Source organism: Dipodomys ordii, unplaced genomic scaffold, assembly GCF_000151885.1.
Source record: "Dipodomys ordii isolate 6190 unplaced genomic scaffold, Dord_2.0 Scaffold166, whole genome shotgun sequence".
Lineage (NCBI taxonomy): Eukaryota > Metazoa > Chordata > Mammalia > Rodentia > Heteromyidae > Dipodomys > Dipodomys ordii.
In genome coordinates this window covers 645,860-664,308 of record NW_012267382.1, presented here as the reverse complement: position 1 = coordinate 664,308, position 18,449 = coordinate 645,860, and the positions used below count along the sequence as shown (strand labels likewise).

Below are 18,449 nucleotides of genomic sequence, written 5' to 3'. Positions count from 1 at the left end.
GGGGGACGGGGGCGGGGGGGTCTGAGCACGGGGGCGGGGCCTGGACACGGGGGAGCCAGACAGAGCCGAAGGCCAGAATCTCAGGCCATTGTGGGGAAGGGACCTGCACATCATGGGTGTTAGGACCTGGTGTTCTCCATCTGCCCCTCCCCACTGCCCCACCTCCACCGTGGTGGCCTTGCTCAGGGTTGCTATGTGTGGGTGAGCTGAGCTTTAGCTTTTAGAAAGGCTTCTAGGGGGTGAGGATGGGGTGTCAGGAGCAGGTGCATGGCACTTGAAATAGGCTGGATCTTGCCCCCAATTCCAGCTGGAGGCCTGAGGGTGGGGTGCCAGCCTGGGAGATCCTGCCTTGAGGGCTGTGGGTCTTTCCCGGGGCAGGGGCCAGGACTGGCAGAGCACACACATGTCTGTGTGTGTGTGTGTGTGCCTCTAAGCTTTACCTTCCTTGACCCAAAGAGCTGCTGCTCTGCTGAGGGTGTATGCATGTCTGTGGTAGGTGGGTGGCTCCTAAGGGAGAGTTGTGGTGTCGGGGCAGCCCGAGGGGGAGAGGAGGCTAGGCCTGTATACCCCCCGCCAGCAGGTACCCTCTTCTCCAGGTGTGTCGGCTCAGTCCTTCCAACACTGCTTCACGCTGGCCAGTGCTGCCTTCAATTTGCAGGTGGCCACCCCTGGGGTGAGTACTGCCACCCCTCCGCGGGCAGCGGACCTAGGTAGGTCACAGCAAGGGTGAACTGCACGCGTGTGACTGTGTGTGCTTTGGGGTGGGTAGAACAGTTCCTGTACCTTTATAAGTGGGAGGCCAAGGGCCAAGAGAGACAGGTGGGGTAGAACCCGCGCCAAAACTTTGGGGTGTGCCAGCAGATGTGGTTGCCCTGGGCTTCACACTGGAGGCTGGCTCACTGTGACAGCCACGGAGGGGGGGGGTGCAGCTCCTGTCAGGTGGCTCCCCTGTCCTGTTTCCAGGCTTCCTGGTTGCTAAGAGCATGGATGATTCACGTGTTGACCCTTGGCCTCTGGTTTCTGCTCCCACAGGGAAAGGCCATGGACTTCGTGGATGTGACTGAGAGCAATGCACGCTGGGTACAAGACTTCCGTCTCAAGGCTTATGCCAGCCCTGCCAAGCTGGAGTCCATTGACGGTGGGCTGGGATCCATTCTGACGGGGCTGAGACTGTAGTCCTAAAGTGTTGCCCTGCTTTGCCCCGGAGCTGCCTGGGACTGGGACTGTAGACCAGTCTCCACATCACAGCCTGGGTCTGGGGACCGGTGCTTCCTGGGCTCCTCGTGGAGATGAGACGGCAGGGTGGCCTGCTGGAGCCTGCATGAGGACAGCGAGTGATCCCTCTGGGCAGCAGATTTCTCTGGAGGGTCTCGTGACCAAGGCGTGGCCTCTGTCCTGTGATCTCTCCCCAGGTGCCCGGTACCACGCCCTCTTGATCCCCAGTTGTCCTGGCGCGCTGGCTGACCTGGCCAGCAGTGGGTCCCTGGCCCGCATTCTGCAGCACTTCCGCTCCGAGAACAGTGGGTGACGGAGCCGCACGGGCAGGAGGGCAGGTGTCTGGGTGGGAGTGGAGGGTGGCTGAGCAGTGATGGTGGGAAGCTGAGGAACACGCCACACAGGCGGCGTGGGGTTCAGGCCAGCTGTGCCAGCTCACCTCGCCTCCTGTAGCGGTGACAGGTTACCCAGAGAGTACGGCCGTCTCCCATCTGTCTCTTCGGGCTCCCTGCTGGCCCCTGCTGGCCTAGGCAGGTGCTGTTTGGGGTCCTGATGGAGTGCCAGGCATCTGGCCTGCTGGCTGTGGTGGCATGGTCCTGAAGGACTGGCATGCACCCTGGCTGGGTCTCCGCACAGCCCCTTGGGGTGTGGGCTGGCCCAGCCACGGGACAGGGCATGCCTGGGGAAGCGGAGGCCAGGCTCCTCAGGTGCTTTGCTGCTTTCAGAGCCCATCTGTGCCATTGGCCATGGTGTTGCTGCCCTGTGCTGTGCCACTGGTGAGGACAGGTCCTGGGTGTTCACCGGCTACAGCCTGACAGGGGTGAGTGCTGCACGGACAGGCTGGGACCCCCTGGTCAGGACGCCAGGAGCAGAGTCATGCGCTGCAACCTTGCTTTCCCCAGTTGCTAGGGCTCCCAGCGCTGAGCGCACACTATGCGGCAGAGGCAGCCTGGGGCACCCGGGAAAGCCCACAGCCCTTGGGCTCCTCCTCCACCCCCCCCCCAAGCTGCTATCCCAGCTCATTCTGGCCATCCTAGGGGAAATGTAGCCATCGTGACCATGCCTCTGGCCTTCTCATCTCTTCCTTGCATGACGGTGGGACGTCCCCAGCCCAGGGGATCCCTGAGGGCATTTCAGAACAGCCAGGGGTCTGCAGCTGCCAGAGCTGATGGCCTGCCTCCCACAGCCCTCCGTGTACGAACTTGTCAGAGCCCCTGGCTTCGCCCACCTGCCCCTGGTTGTGGAGGACTTTGTGAAGGACTCTGGTGCTGGCTTCAGTGGTGAGCCCCAACCGGTGCCGGGCTCTAGACAGGGAGGGGAAGGAGCAGCCAGGCCCACACCCCACTATAGACAGGGAGGGGGAGGAGCGGCCAGGCCCACACCCCACTATAGACAGGGAGGGGGAGGAGCAGCCAGGCCCATTCCCAAGCAGCACAGCTTGCAGGTCGCAGGCCTGGGCCGGCTGCTGAGCCCTCAGGTGGGGGTCATGGGCCCAGGGGAACCTTGTGCGCTCTGTCCTCAGCCAGTGAACCTGATGCTGTGCACGTTGTGCTGGACCGACACCTGGTCACTGGCCAGAACGCCAACTCCACCGTCCCTGCTGTACAGAACCTGCTCTTTCTCTGCGGCAGCCGGTGAGGCTTGGGAAGGGGCTTCAGGCAGATTCCTGCCACCTTGTGAGGTGCCCAGCCACGTGCCATGAACGGAGTGCATGACCTGGATTCCATGTCTTTCCCCACAGGAAATAAGCCTGCGATGCATGCTGCCCCCCAAGATGGCCCAGGTGTCCCCTGAGGCAGCTGGACTCACTTCTGGCCTTGCTGCTGATGCTGAGGACTGTGCTGTCGCCATGTGAAGAGGCGCCTTTGGCCCTTGGTTTCTGTGGAACTGTTGGAAGCCTTCCGAAGTCAGCCCTGAGGAGTGTCAGCTCTAATGGAGGGCCGAGCCCCTGGGGTCCCATACTGTTCTCCAGCAGGGAGTAGGGACAGCAAGGTGTACACCAAGGAGAACTGGTTGCAGTGGGCATGTCCACCATCAGCATGAGATCCGAGGTCAGGCACAGGAGCTGGGGGGGCCTCTGCTGCACCCGTACTTTTAGCTGTTGGAGGGGTCCTGGAGGGCTGGCTGGTAGACCACATCTGCTCAGCACTTCTCACCTCCCAAGGGTGAATAGGGAGTTTTCAGATAGCCATGGGGGCTGCCGGGGTGGACATACTACTGTCCTCCCCTCTCATCTGTCACATAGATTTTCTTTCTTTTTTGGGGGCGGGTCCTAGGGTTTGAACTCAGGGCCTGATTGCTGTCCCTGAGGTATTTAGTTGAAGGTCAGCCTCTACCACTTGAGCCACAGCATCACTTCTGGTTTTTGGTCCTGAACTCTGGGCCTGCACGCTGTCCCTCAGCTCTTCAGCTCAAGGCTTTACCACTTGAGACACAGCACCACTTCCAGCTTTTTCTGCTTATGTGGTGCTGAGGAATCGAACCCAGAGCCTCATGCATGCAAGGCAAGCGCTCTACCACTGAGCCACCTTCCCAGCCCTACCGCTTCTGTTTTTTTCTGAGTAGTTTTTTGGAGATAAAAGTCTTGTTGACTTTCCTGCCCCAAGCTGGCCTTGAACTGTGATCTTCAGATTTCAGCCTCCTGAGTAGGATTACAGGCATGAGCCACCAGTGCCTGGCTTTATAGATTCATAAACTTGATTACCTCACCCCACCCCCCAGTCTCTGGTTTGTTTTATGGCTTCTGTAGCCTTGGCCATTACAGGGGTGCAACTGAGGCCCAACGGGGCGGCCATGAGTCACTGCTTCCCAGGCCCTAGCCGGGGCTTCCAGGGACACAAGATGGCGGTGGGGCCACTTCTGGGTGTGGCACCTGGCCTTGGCTGTGGGTCTCCACTGAAACACCTTGCTGTCTCAGGCAGCTCAGACCCACTTTCCCCTGCTACTGTCCCTGTCTGTCTGATTGGCTCCCACAGCTCTCCTCGGGTCACAGGATGGCAGGAGGCCCCTGGTGGTTACAAAGCTTCAACAAAGAAGTTCAGAACAGAGCCGGGTGCCAGTGGCTCATCCCTGTCATCCTAGCTGCTCAGGAGGCTAAGATCTGAGGATCGCGGTTCAAAGCCAGCCCAGGCAGGAAAGTCGTGAGACTCTTATCTCCAATAAACTACTAGAAGAACGGAAGTGGCGCTGTGGCTCCAGCGGTAGAATGCTCGCCTGGAGCTGAAGAGCTGAGGGACAGCGCCCAGGCCTAGAGTTCAAGCCCCACGACAGACAAAAAATAAATCAGAACAGATGGAGGAAGGAAGCAAGGGCAAGACAACCAGCCACCCCTGGACCCGGCCAGGGAGATGCTCATGGAGCCTAGTGCCAGTTTGCACTGCCGTGATTCACTCTCAGTACCATGCGGTGATAGATATCCTTGACAAAAAATCCAAATCATGCCCTCTCTTGTCCTGTTCAGGCTGGGAAACAACCATAGACTGGATGACCAGATTGGATTTCCCATAATACTAGAGACTGTGAGGTCAGGATCATGGTGTGATGAGATGGTCTGGTGGGAAGGCTTCCAGGGTTGGACAGCACTTCGCAGCATGGGGTCTTTACCCTCCATCTGCTCAACCCGCCCCCCCCCCAGTCCCATCTCCTAATGCTGCCACCTTAGGGACGAAGTTTGGACTTGAATTAGGACCACGTTCAGCTCATGGGTGAGGCCAGTGTGAGGTGCAGAGGCTCTGCTCCTGGCTGTGACCACTGCCTAGTTCTCTGGAGTGTGGGGTAGGGAAGTAGGCTAGAGAAGAGGAGAGAGAGCAAAAGTAGCGGCTGAGTAGGTGAAGGTTTCCCTACAAGCCCATGGTGTGTTCATGAGCAAGCCACTAGTCTGACGAAAGAGAAATAGAGATGGTTCAGAAGAATGAACAGATTCAGATGTCTGTACAGTCATAGTAAGAAATGGGTATGTGATCTTCCTTCAATGACGTGGCCTCTGTTGTGACTACATACTGGTGGTCCATACAGTGAGCCATTTGGCCATAAGGAATAAACTGGGTTTTCTTACTTGCCTTTTAAAAATACTTTGTTTTATTTTATTTTTCCTGGTAGCAAGGTTTGAACTCTGAGCCTTAAGCTCCACTGGTTTGCTCTGGTGGTGCTCTACTATTTGAGGCATGCCCCTAGCCTGATTTTTTGCTAGTTTTTTTTTTTTGTCGGTCATGGGGCTTGAACTCTGGGCCTAAGCACTGTCCCTCAGCTCTTCAGTTCAAGGTTAGCATTCTACCACTTGATCCACAGCACCACTTGTGGTTTTCTGAGTGCTGAGGAATCAAACCTAGGCCCTCAGGCATGCAAGGCAAGCACTCTACCACTGAGCCACTTTCCCAGCCCTAATTAGTTTTTTTTGCAAGTTAAAGTTTTGTGGATTTCAGGGCTGGAAAGGTGGCTCAGTGGTAGAGCGTTTGCCTTGCATGCCTGAGGCCCTGGGTTCTATTCCTCAGCACCACATAAGCAGAAAAAAAAAAGCCGGAAGTGGTGCTGTGGCTCAAGTGATAGAGCGCTAGCCTTGAGCTGAAGAGCTGAGGGACAGAGCCCAGGCCCAGAGTTCAGGCCCCACAACCGGACCCCCCCTCCCCCCCAAAAAACAAAAAAAACTAATTAGAAATGGAGATAAGGCTTAAGAGGGAGATTGCCAGCAGTGAGCAAAAATGCAGACAGTAGCTGGGCACGGATGGTGCATGCCCACAATTCTGCCTACTGAGGAGACTAAGATTAAGGATTGCTGTTCAAGGCTCTTATTGCCAGTTAACCACCAAAGGGCTGGAAGTGGATTTGTGGCTCAGAGAGAGCACTCAGGCCTGAGTTCAAGCCCAGGACTGGCATGGGGGTGGGGGTGGGAGGGCGAGTTTGAGGCCTAGTAGACCCAACTTGGCTGTCTCTGGAGCAGAACACATTGAAGAACTGTGTGCCTCTAAAACCTCACAGGAGGGCCGTCCTATGTCCCCAATCTGACAATGCACCCCAAAACTTGCATCCCAGCCACTGAGGAGGTCCCAGACAGGGCACCCCTTTAAATGGGATGTGGTTTCCAGATGCAGCCTGGCAGCTCAGGATTCCTGACCCCATCCCCAGTGAAGTGAAACAGCACAGGAAAAGTGACTGCTTTAATGCATTAGGTAAAATCTTACACAAAATCAGAAACACCATCCCTGCTCCCATAGCTGAAAATAACAATTTGTAACAAGCCCTGTGGAGTCAGACCTGAACGTGAAGGCCATGCAGGTCTGGGGTCCCGCCTCAGTGCTGCACTACTTCCCATTCTCTGCGCTGAACATCCGTTCCTAGAAGGAAGTCTGGCATTGGTTGGAGGGCCAGTCCCTCAGCACCGCCCCCCCCAAGGGCTATGGGGCAGGACAATTCCCCTAGGATGATCTCAGGCCTCCTGATGGTGGGCAGACGCGTTGGACCCAGGATCCCTACAGGAAAATCTCAGGCCCGGCCAGCAAGCCCAGTGCAGGGCTGACCCGAAGGGCCTCACGCCCCCACCGCACTCACAGTCAGCATCCGCTCCAGCTTCACCGCATCTGCAGCAAACTTGCGGATCCCATCAGACAGCTTCTCCACAGCCATCTGGTCCTCATTGTGCAGCCAGCGGAAGGCCTTCTCATCTAGGTGTATCTTCTCCAAGTCACTGGCCTGGGCTAGGAGACATGGCAGCTCTGTGCCTGCCCTGCCTCCTCAGTCCCCACGCTGGTGACGTGTGTGACAGCCATTAGGTCTGCCCTGTGGCGGGGCCCACCCCACCAGGGGAGGCTGGACGGGTCTGCCCAGCAGCACCCACAGCTGGGCCCCGGGGCTTACCGGCTTTGGCTGAAAGCATGGGTGTTAGCGTGGCTGTGTCCTTGAGCAGCTCCCCTAGGAGCTTGGGGGAGATGGTGAGGAAGTCGCAGCCCGCCAGCGCCTTGATCTCGCCCGTGTTGCGGAAGGAGGCACCCATGACGATGGTCTTGTAGCCAAACTTCTTGTAGTAGTTGTAGATTTTGGTCACACTCTTCACCCCTGGAGGAAACCCCGTCACGTTCCAGGAGCCCTAGCCTCTGCTCTCAACACCAGCCTCTCCTGACCCACACTAACCTGCACCTCCAGCATGGTTTGGGCACAGGGTGCTCCTCCTGCTCACCGGTGTGGCGGCTCCCTCGCCCTCCCACCCTCTCTGACCTCAAAGGGGCGGCTCACCAGGGTCCTCCAAGGGCTCAAAGGCTTTCTTGTCTGTGTTTGCCACGTGCCAGTCAAGGATTCTCCCCACAAAGGGGGAAATGAGCGTCACGCCTGCCTCGGCACAGGCCACAGCCTGGGCGAAGGAGAAGAGCAGCGTCATGTTGCAGTGGACGCCATGCCGTTCCTCCAGCTCCCTGTGGGGGTGGGGTGGGAATGGGCAGAACCGTCACTCACCTGTTAAGAGCAAGCCTCCAGGGCTGGGAAGGTGGCTCAGTGGTGGAGTGCTGGCCTGGCATGCTTGAAGCCCTGAGTTCAATCCCTCAGTACCACATACATGGAAAAAGCCAGATGTGCTTTATCTCAAGTGACAGAGCACTAGCCTAGAGCAAAAGCTCAGGGATGCACCCAGACCTGAGATCAAGCCCTAGTACTGGCCAAAAGAAAAAAAAGAAAGCCTCCAAGCTGGTACTCAGGAGGCTCAGATCTGAGGATCCTGGCTCAAAGCTAGCCTGAGCAGGAAAGTTGTGAAGACTCCTTTTTGTGGTCGGTTGTGGGGCTTGAACTTTGCCTGGGCCCTCAGTACACATACACAGAAAAAGCCAGAAGTGGCGCTGTGGCTCAAGTGGTAGAGCTCTTGCCTTGAGCTGAAGAGCCGAGGGACAGCGCCCAGGCTGGGTCAAGCCCCATGACTGACCAAAAACAAAGCCATAGCAGCCTCCAGGCTTGTTGCTCATCAGGGTTCTGTCCAGATACGGCTTATAGGTTGCCAGGGTTTCCTTCATCCCACTCATATTGTAAAACGGGAGCAAAAGCACCTGAGGCCCCTGTTTCTTCTAGAGCTCCACAACTCCCAGGAGCTTAGCTCTCAGGCCAGAGTCATCGTGTCATCCCAGACCACAGCCGAGCCCTAGCCCTGCCTGGGACTACTCTGCAGCAGACCCATGGCCCCAGCTTCTCCCTGCATACTGGACCGTCGCCCACGCCCATCACCATGGAGACAGGGTGGACCCCAAAGATGTCAGAGCTTGTTGCACCATGTCTCTGGTGTGAATACTGCCAAGCAGAGGTTGCTGCGGCCACAAGTTCTCTCCCTGGGGCTGTGTGGCCACTCCAGTGTCTTTTTTTTTTTTTTTTTGGGTCCGGTCATGGGGCCTGAACTCTGGGCCTGGGCACTGTCCCTCAGCTCTTCAGCTCAAGGCTAGCACTCTACCACTTGAGCCACAGCACCACTTCTGGCTTTTTTCTTTTTTGCTTATGTGGTGCTGAGGAGTCAAACCCAGGGCCTCAGGCATGCAAGGCAAGCGCTCTACCTCTGAGCCACCTTCTCAGCCCAAACTTTTATTTTTTTTGGTCAGTCGTGGGGCTTGAACTCTGGGCCTGGGCACTGTCCCTCAGCTCTTCAGCTCAAGGCAAGCACTCTACCACTTGAGCTACAGCACCACTTCCAGTGTCTTAATTAAGGCTGTCCCTCACAGCATGGGGGAACAGCACCCAGGACACAGGAGAGGAACAAGCAGGCTGGGCAGATGCAAGAGGAGGCCTCAGGTTTCCCGTGTGCCCGGTCACTCCAGTGCCTGAGGCAGAGTACTGGCTATCAGCAAAGTTTTACTTTGTTTTTGAATTTTCAGTCTCTTCTGCTCTGAGCATGTAATAATTTTCTATGATCTTACTATGCAAAAGTTGGGCACCAGTGGCTTACATCCCTAATCCCTGTCACTCAGGAAGCTGAGATCTGAGGATCCCAGTTCAAGGCCAGACCTGACAAATTCAAGAGAACCTTTTCTCCAAGTAATCAGAAATAGCTAGAAGTGGAGGTATGGCTCAAATGGGAGAGTTAAAAACGTCAAGCCTGAGCATGATGAGACCCTGAGTTTGAGGCTCTATACCAGCTCAAAACAAATAATAAATGAAAACTATGGAAGCTTAGCTCCATGGAGCAGGAGAGAAGTGAGCAGCAAAGTCTACAGTTGGTAACCCAGGGGGCCTTTCCTTCCTCCTGTTGGTAAGGGGCCTTTCCTTCCTCCTGTTGGTAAGGGGCCTTTCCTTCTTCCTGTTGGTAAGGGGCCTTTCCTTCCTCCTGGCTGGTCTAACGGGACACGCTATGGGTCCACCTGAGCAGAGGTAAGGACTGGCCCCCAGAAGCAGAGGTCGAATGAGACCGCCCCTTCCTGGCAGTGGCCACTTACTTTCCAGCCTGAATTCCCTCCCAGGTTGAGGACAGCTTGATGAGAATCCTGTCCTTGTTGATTCCAGCATCCTTATAGAGCTCGATGAGGCGTCTGGCTCGGGCCACCATTGCATCCTTATCGAAGGACAGCCTGAGGGAGGATGTGTCAGCGTGACCCAAGGAAGAGCGTACCGGCTGCAGCGTGCCTGCCCTGCTCTGAGCACAGCCCGCTCAGGACTGATCTTAGAGTCTGACCTCAAGGCCAGAATTGCTCGGTATTATGTTCATGAAGACAGACTAATGATCAGTTAATAGGCAGGCAGGAAGCTCCAGGACATTTGGATAGCAGCAGGCATCTCAAAAGATCAATTACCACCAGGCACCGGTGTCTCTTGCCTGAAATCCAAGCTACTCAGGAGGCTGAGATCCAAGGATCACAGTCAAAGCCAGCTTGGGCATGAAAGTCTATCAGACTCTTATCTCCAATGAATCACTCAAAACCAGAAGTGCCACGCTCACCTTGAGCTGAAGAGCTGAGGGACAGAGCTCAGGCCCAGAGTTCAAGCCTGTAATCCTGGCAACTCAGGAGGTTGAGATCTGCGGACCATGGCTGGAAGCCAAGCCCAGGCAGAAAAGTCTATGACATACTTATTACCAACTAACTACAATAAGTGGAGCTTGTGGTTCAAGTGGTAGAGTGCACTAGCCTTGAGCAAAAAAAAAAGGCACAATGCTCAGGCCCTTAATTCAAACCATAGGGTTGGCACCAAAACAAAAAGGAAAAAAAGTTACCTTCCTAAAGCATAGATGCCGAAGGGGGAGCGGCAGCCTTCCTACCCTCTCACACCTACCTGGCATCTACTTCTGTGGATACACGGCCTGGAATCTTCTTCAGTATTTCCGCTCCAAACAACACGAAAAGTTTATCCATAGCATTTTTAATCTGGTCTTCTTGTGGCCTGAAATTCAGAGTAGGGGAAAAAAAACAAGAACTTGGAGGTTTCACAGAAGCCTACAAAACAAATTCTTGATTCTTTTGCAAAGTGTCTTTCCTCTTTCTTTTTCTCTACAATGTTTTAGCTCAGCAAGATGGTAACACCTATAATCCAGGCAGATGGGAGGACTTCCAGGCAAGCCTGGACTATACACCAGACTGTCTCAAAATACCAAAACATCTACACCACAAAATTGACTGTCTTGACCACTGTAAGTGAACAGCACTGAGCGGTTCAAACTGCTGTGAAACATCACCACTACCATTATCTATCTTCACAGCTCTCTCATCTCCCAAGCCCAAACCCTCTATTTTGGCACTTGCAAAACTAATGACCTTTCCCAGAGAAATTATATATGTTTAAAAAAGTAGAAGCAGGGCTCCAGTGGCTCATGCCTGTAATCTAATGCTAGTTACTCAGGAGGCTGAGATCTGAGGATCATGGTTCAAAGCCAGCCTGGGCAGGAAAGTGCTTGAGACTCTTAATCTCCAATAAACCACTAGAAAACCAGAAGTGGCGCTCTGGCTCAAGTGGTAGAGCGCTAGCCTTGAGCTGAAGAGCACAGGGACAGTGCCCAAGCTTAGAAGAGGCTGGGAATGTGGCTTGGTGGTAGAATGCTTGTCTGGCGTGCATGAAGCCCTGGGTTCTATTCCTCAGTACCACATACACAGAAGAAGACAGAAGTGGCATTGTGGATCAAGTCGTAGAGTTCTAGTCCCCAACCCCCTACTCCCTTTTGTTTTTTTGCTGGTCATGGGGCTTGAACTCTAGGCTTGGGCACTGTCCCTGAACTTTTTTTGCTCAAGGCTAGTACTCTACCACTTTCAGCCATTTGGAAAGAAAAGTTTTCACAGACCTTCCTGCCCAGGCTGGCTTCAAACTGCAATTCTCAGATCTCAGCCTCCTGAATAGGATTTACAGGTGTACCTGGCCACATTGCTAGCCTTGAGCAAAAGAAGCTCAGGGACAGTGCCCAGACCCTGAGTTCAAGCCCCAGGATTGGCAAAAAAAAAAAAAAAAAGCTGCAAGTAGAGCTGTGGCTCACGTAGCCTTGAACAAAAAAGGTCAGCAAGGTCAGTACCCATGCCCTGTCCCTGAGTTGAAGCTGCAGGACCAGCGCACGCGCGCACACACACACACACACACACACACACACATCTATGTTCATACATCCATATATGAACAGTTAGGGATGGGGATATGGGAACAGGAATGGACACACAGTTGGGACAGATGCCCTGCAGCAGTGTATTCTCACATTTTGCCAACTTTACACTGCAGTGTGATCAACTGAACATCATATAAATTGGACCTCAATAAAACCTGACTTGGAAGCTCTTTTCAGTCTCTCCCAAGTTGCCTGGGCAGATAACAGGTGAGGTGCAGCTACTAATCCCACATGAGCCCCAAGGTGAGGTGCCATCATCTCATGCACACGGGTGCGCCTGCATCGGCGTCCCTTCCAACCTAGGGGCCAGCTGCCGGAGCAGAACCTGATGACCTGTGGGAGCCCAGGTGCCACAGCCACACAACTCCAGGACAACCACGAGAGGAGGAGAGGAAATCTGGCTGTGGTCAGGAAGGCAGGGGCTACAGGCACTGTGCAGAGCAGCTGCGCGCCAAGGAAAAATGCTACTAGACCCACTCCTGCCCAGACCACATGCCTGCCCAGCACAGCTCTCAGGCATAATCGCCTGAAGAAAATAAAAATGGAGTCTAGAAAATGAAAACTGGCTGACGGCATGGCTCAAGTGGTAAAGTGCCTTCTCTGCAAAAGTATGCGGCCCTGGCTCAAGTGGTAAGCACTACAAAGAGGCTCAGGGACAGCCTCCAGGCTGAGTTTAAGCCCCACAAAAGAGGGGGAAAAAAAAACTTGGGTGCTGGTGGCTCACACCTGTCATCCTAGCCACTGAAGAGGTTGAGCATCTGAGGATCACAGTTCAAAGCCAGCCTAGGTAGGAAAGGCTGTGAGGCTCTTATCTCCAATTAACCACCAGAAAACCGGAAGTGGTACTGTGGCTCAAGCGGTAGAGAGCTCACCTTGAGCTGAAGAGCTGAGGGATAGTGCCCAGGCCCAGAGTTCAAGACACATGACTGACCACAAAAACAGCAAAAGAAAAAGGGTTAGGGACATGCATCAGGTGATAGAGCACCTACCTGGATAGTTCAAGGACCTATGTTCAAACCTAAGTATTGCCAAAAGAATAAACTAATTGGGTTGGGAAGGTGGCTCAGTGGTAGAGCGCTTGCCTTGCATGCATGAGGCCCTGGGTTCAATTCCTCAGCACCACATAAGCAAAAAGAATAAAGCAGAGCGCTAGCCTTGAGCTGAAGAGCTGAGGGACAGTGCCCAGGCCCAGAGTTCAGGCCCTAAGACTGGACCCAAAAAAATAAACTAATTGGCTGGGTACTGGTGGTTCATGACTGTAATCCTAGCTACTCAGGAGGCTGAGATCTGAGGATCTCGGTTCAAAGTCAGCCCAGGCAGGAAAGTCCATGAACACTCTTATCTCCAAATAACCACCAGAAAACCAAAAGTAGAGCTGTGGCTCAAAGTGGTAGAGGGCTAGCCTTTAGCAAAAGAGCAAGGACAGCAAGGACAGCACCCAGGACCCAAGTTCAAGCCCAATGACCAACCAAAAATAAAAATGGAAACAACAATCTAACAAATGCCCACGAGAAGCCAGAGCAGCGGCGTCTCGAGCAGCGGGCTCTCCACAGCTCGGGCGCCGGGCGCTGGAGGCACTCTGCGTTGCAGGCTGCAGGTTCTCAGCAAGGCTCTGAGCCGTGCCTCCACAACGGGACAGTTTATTCCACCTGATTTACACTGCTTTTGATTTACTGGTCGTGGGGATTGAACTCGGGGCCTAGGCACTCTCCCTGAGCTCTTTTACTCAAAGCTAACGCTCTACCACTTAGAGCCGCAGTGCCACTTCCAGTTTTCTGGTGGTTAACTGGAGATAAGAGTCTCACAGACAGGGCTGGGAAGGTGGCTCAGTGGTGAAGCGCTTGCCTTGCATGCCTAAGGCCCTGGGTTCAATTCCTTAGCAGCACATAAGCAGAAAAAGCCAGAAGTGGCGCTGTGGCTAAAGTGAGAGCACTAGCCTTGAGTTGAGGGACAGCGCGCAGGCCCAGAGTTAGGCCCCACGACTGGGGGGAAAAAAAGTCTCACGGACTTTCCTGCCCAGGCTGGCTTTGAAACATGGTCCTCAGATCTCAGCCTCCTGAGTAGCTAGGATGTTAGGCATGAGCCACCTGAGCCCAGCTGATTTACACTTTAATAAACAGGGAAAGACAGTATTGGGCAGGGCAGAGAAACAAGACAACTAGACTGGGGTGGGGGGGAACCTGAGCACTTACCCACCCAGCTTCTTGCCGTAGGCAATGGCTGCCTCCACCAGTTCTTGGTAGGCAGGCATCTGCGCTGCAGCCAGAATCAGGGACGGGTTGGTGGTGGCATCCTGTGGCTTGTATTCATCGATGGCTAGAGAAAAAAATTTAAAAGCAGCTGTGATATGGGGATCCAGAGAGTGGCTGAGAATGATTGGAATATAATGTAAACCTGTGGGAATATAAAATCCTCCCAGCAATTGAAAAAATTACCAAGTGTGAGGATTCTGTTTTTTTGGTGGGAGGTATGGTGCTTGGTCCAAAAACCTAGACCCTTGCTATGCTAGGCAAGGTTTGTACCACTGACCTATACAGCCTCATCCTGATGATTTGTGTGTATCTGCCCTACCGAGGCTTGAACGCAGGGCCTCACATTCTTGCTCTTAACGAGGCTGGAGCTCTACCACTTGAGCTACACTTCCACTTTTTTTTTGGTCATGGGTCTTGACCTCTGGGCCTGGGCGCTGTCCCTCAGCTCTTCAGCTCAAGGCTAATGCTCTACCACTTGAGCCACAGCACTACTTCTGGCTTTTGCTGCTTATGTGGTACTGAGGAATCGAACCCAGGGCCTCAGGCATGTGAGGCAAGCGCTCTACTTCCACTTCTGACTTTTGGTTAATTGGAGATGAGAGCCTCTTGGATTTGTCTGCCCGGGCCTACTCTGAACCTTGACCCAGCCTAAGTAGCTGTAATTACAGGCAGAAGCATCTGCATGGTTAGCCTTCATAGTCAATTGACTAGATGGAGAGTATTTCTAGGAGTGTATGTGAAGAGGTTCTAGAGGTTTAACTATGGGGGAAGATCCACCCTGAACAGGTAGTGCTATCCAATAGCCCAGGGTCCACATGGACTAAAAGGGAATGGAGGAAGCCAGAAATACAAGGATTCTCTCTGTTTCCCTTCATCCTCATGCTGTCTGCTGCTCTGATCGATCCACCACAGCCTGCCTGCCATGATGGACTGAAACCAAGAGTCAAAAAAAGTCTTCCGGCCTGGCACTGGTGGCTCACACCTGTAATCCTAGCTACTTGGGAGGCTGAGATCTGATGATCGCGGTTCAAAGCCAGCCCAGGCAGAAAATGCCTGAGACTCTTACCTCCAATTAACCACTCAGAAAGCTGGAAGTAGCATTGTGGCTCAAGTGGTAGAGCGCTAGCCTTGAGCTGAAGAGCTGAGGGACAGCGCCCAGGCCCAGAGTTCAGGCCCTACAACCAAATAAGTAAATAAATAAATAAATCTTCCCTCCCCTAAGTTCCAGCAGTAAGTAGAGCATTTTCTTTGACTTGAAACTACACCTCCCTTCACAGGCTAGTCAACAGGTAGTTGTCTGCACAGTACTACAACAGCAATCAAGACAAGGCATTCAGCCAGGTAGGTGCTGCTGGCTCATATTTGTAATCCTACTCAGGATGCTGAAGTTGGAAGCCAGCATGGGCAGGAAAGTCCACCAGATCCTGACTTTAATTAACCACCCAAAGGCCAGAAGTGGAGCTGTGGCTCAAGTGGTAGATTGTGAGCCTTGAGCACAAAAGCTCAAGGGCAGCACCCAGGCATACACAAGCCCCAGGACCAGCACACATACATGTACACACACACTCACACACACAGAAGACTAGGTATCCAAGCCAGAGTTATTGGTATACACCTGTAATACCTAAGGCAGAAAAACAAAGAGTTCAAGGCCAGCCTGGACATTTATAGCAAGAGTTTGTTTCAAAACAAAACAGACTATATCCTAGGGGACAGACCAGCTTCTAAAAGAGATGACTTTCAGTTGAGCACTGGTAATCCTAGCTACTCAGGAGGCTAAGATCCGGAGGATATAGCTCCAAGCCAGTCTGGGCAGTAAAGGCTGCAAAACAACCATCTAAAAGCAGTGCTGAAGGCATGGCAAAAGTTGCAGAATGGCCAGACACCAGTGGCGCACGCCTGTCATCCCAGTTACTCAGGAGGCTGAGATCAGAGGATCGAGGATCAAAGCCAGCCCAGGCAGGAAACTCTAGGAGACTCTTATCTCTAATTAACCACCAGAAAACCAGAAGTGGCACTGCGGCTCAAGTGGTAGGGAGTTCGCCTTGAGCTGAAGAGCTGAGGGACAGAGCCCAGGCCCAGAGTTCAAGCCCTAAAAAAAAAAAAAAAAAGTTGTAGAATGCCAGCTAAGCAAGCCCAAGCTCCTGGGTTCAAACTCAGTACTGAAAAATAACAACAAACAAAGAGAAACCCAGACCGGCTTTCAATGCCACTTGGAGTCCAACTGTGAAGCCCAGAGAACTCCCTACTGCCCACCAGGGGGCACACTGGTGCAGAGTAAGAAACAAGACACCACAGGGGATTATTCTTTCTCAGGAATTCAGAAAAGGCATTAGGGCTTGACCTGGAATTGAGGCAGAAGTTGACAAAAGAGAAGAGAGGGAAATTATTATTATTATTTTTGTTGCCAGTCCTGGGGGGCTTGAACTCAGGGCCTAGGCGCTGTCCCTGAGCTTGTTTTGCTCAAGACTAGCACTCTACCACTTGAACCACAGCACTACTTCTGGCTTTTTCTGTTTATGTGGTACTGTGGAATCAAACCCAGGGTTTCATGCATGCTAGGCAAGCACTCTACCACTAAGCCACGTTCCCAGCCTCGAAATTATATTCATTTTAACCAGTATCAAAAGAGCTAGCTTCAAAAGTGAAAACCAGGAAGTGACCTCAAAAAAGCAGAAGAGATCCTATGCCATCACTCTTCTTTTTTAATGTTAAATTACAAGAATGGGGGAAGTGGCGCTGTGGCTCAAGTGGTGCAGCGCTTACCTTAAGCTGAAGAGCTCAGGGACAGTGCCTAGGCTCAGAGTTCAAGTCCTGTGTGGGACACCCCACCCCCCAAAAAAAGAATAGGGCACAGAAGAGCTACCTAAATCTGCTTTCTCTTTAAAATATGGAAGGGGGGCTGGGAAGGTGGCTCAGCGGTAGAGCGCTTGTCTTGCATGCCTGAGACCCTGGGTTCAATTCCTCAGCACCACATAAGCAAAAAGAAAAAAGCCAGAAGTGGCGCTGTGGCTCAAGTGGTAGAGCGCTAGCCTTCACCTGAAGAGCTGAGGGACAGCACCCAGGCCCAGAGTTCAGGCCCCATGACCAGACCCAAAAAAATAAAAAAATATGGAAGGGTCTATCTAAACCTGTGGTTTTGAAATGGTAATCCCTACTCACTTTGTGAGCAAGGATTTTCATCTTGTGAGGTTCTTTTTGGTGAGACACTCTGAAACTGTTTTCCTGAGTGGATGTCAAGGACCCGTGACTTCCCATGGAAGCTAAGCCGTGAAGAGAGGCCCTCATCTAGGCTCCAGCGACAGAATGTGCCCTGAAGAGCAGATGCACAGTCATCACTGTCCAGCTGCCAATCAGACCAGGAAATGGGCAGGTTCCGCATGCCTATTTGACAGATTCGTATTTTCAGTGTTCTTTGAAAACATAATTATAGCAATGGAGAAGAAATTAAGGGTTGTCCCTCAAGAGTTCGTGATCTCTGTTAACAAAACACCAGTGTCCTGGCGCTAACACAAATCTACAAATGAGACCTCTGGGGCAGGTTGAAAACAGGCACTGAGCCAGGTCTGAAGGTAGCACGGCTCACGCTAGAGCTCACTTCCTGATTTGGATATAACTGGAAACGGGGCAAAGGGCTCTTGGGTTCTGTGGGCTAATTTTGTAACTTCTTTGAGTCTGTAATTATTTCGAAAGAAGGTAGGAAGGTAGGTTTGTTGAAGTATGCCAGAATCCACTGAGTAGAAAAGGCAGTATTTCATTGTATAAAATTACCGTATCTCTGGGGCTGGGAAGGTGGCTCAGTGGTAGAGCTCTTGCCTCACATGCATGAGGCCCTGGGTTCAATTCCTCAGCACCACATAAGCAAAAAGAAAAAAAGCCAGAAGTGGCACTGTGGCTCACATGGTAGAGCACTAGCCTTGAGCTGAAGAGCTGAGAGACAGGGCCCAGGCCCAGAGTTCAGGCCCCACAACTGACAAGAACAAAACAAAAATTACCACATCTCTTGAAAAAGTGAATCTGCTTTTAGCAAACTATTTTTAAGTACAGTAGAAAACAAAAACAGGAGGGTGTGACCACAGTTCAGTGACACCCTGGGCTTGACCTCCAGCACCCACACACTCACATACTCCAGATCTACAGGGTTGTTCCAGGGATTCTAAGAACAGAACAGAAGCTTGGATTCTATTTTCAGAGTCCTCCTAGAGAGTTAAGAACCTTCACTCAGAAAACAGTTCAACCCTGATCACTGTATATAGCTTGTATCAGTCTGTCTATTTTGGGGCTTGAACTGGGGGTCTGGGGCTGTTCCAAACTTTCTTGCTCAAGGCTAGCAGCCACAGCTCCACTGGTGTCGCTTTTAAGTCATGGATTTTCCTGACCAGGCTGGTCAGGAAATCTCTTGAGTAGCTAGGATTACAACCGTGAGAGAAAGTTGTTTCTTTTTG

At 52.8% G+C, this 18,449-nt stretch overlaps 2 protein-coding genes across 2 annotated transcripts in view; one reads left to right on the top strand and one right to left on the bottom strand.

The window, feature by feature from the left end:
- The window catches only part of Pddc1 (Parkinson disease 7 domain containing 1), a 5,545-nt gene extending 2,332 nt beyond the window's left edge, over nucleotides 1-3,213 (top strand). Inside the window, exons 2-8 of the mRNA XM_013033349.1 lie at nucleotides 597-673; nucleotides 1,033-1,138; nucleotides 1,413-1,520; nucleotides 1,941-2,035; nucleotides 2,402-2,495; nucleotides 2,738-2,849; nucleotides 2,957-3,213. Of these exons, the coding sequence (XP_012888803.1) occupies nucleotides 597-673; nucleotides 1,033-1,138; nucleotides 1,413-1,520; nucleotides 1,941-2,035; nucleotides 2,402-2,495; nucleotides 2,738-2,849; nucleotides 2,957-2,963 (599 nt within the window). The 3' untranslated portion in view covers nucleotides 2,964-3,213. The remainder of the gene's footprint in view (nucleotides 1-596; nucleotides 674-1,032; nucleotides 1,139-1,412; nucleotides 1,521-1,940; nucleotides 2,036-2,401; nucleotides 2,496-2,737; nucleotides 2,850-2,956) is intronic.
- Nucleotides 3,214-6,353: 3,140 nt separating this feature from the next.
- On the bottom strand, nucleotides 6,354-14,174 carry Taldo1 (transaldolase 1; the record flags this gene model as incomplete). Its single annotated transcript, XM_013033348.1, has 7 exons — nucleotides 6,354-6,545; nucleotides 6,760-6,905; nucleotides 7,066-7,263; nucleotides 7,441-7,616; nucleotides 9,609-9,740; nucleotides 10,441-10,548; nucleotides 13,945-14,174. Coding segments are annotated over 7 exons (1,023 nt in total), but the record flags the coding sequence as incomplete, so codon positions are not given.
- Nucleotides 14,175-18,449: the final 4,275 nt, after the last annotated feature.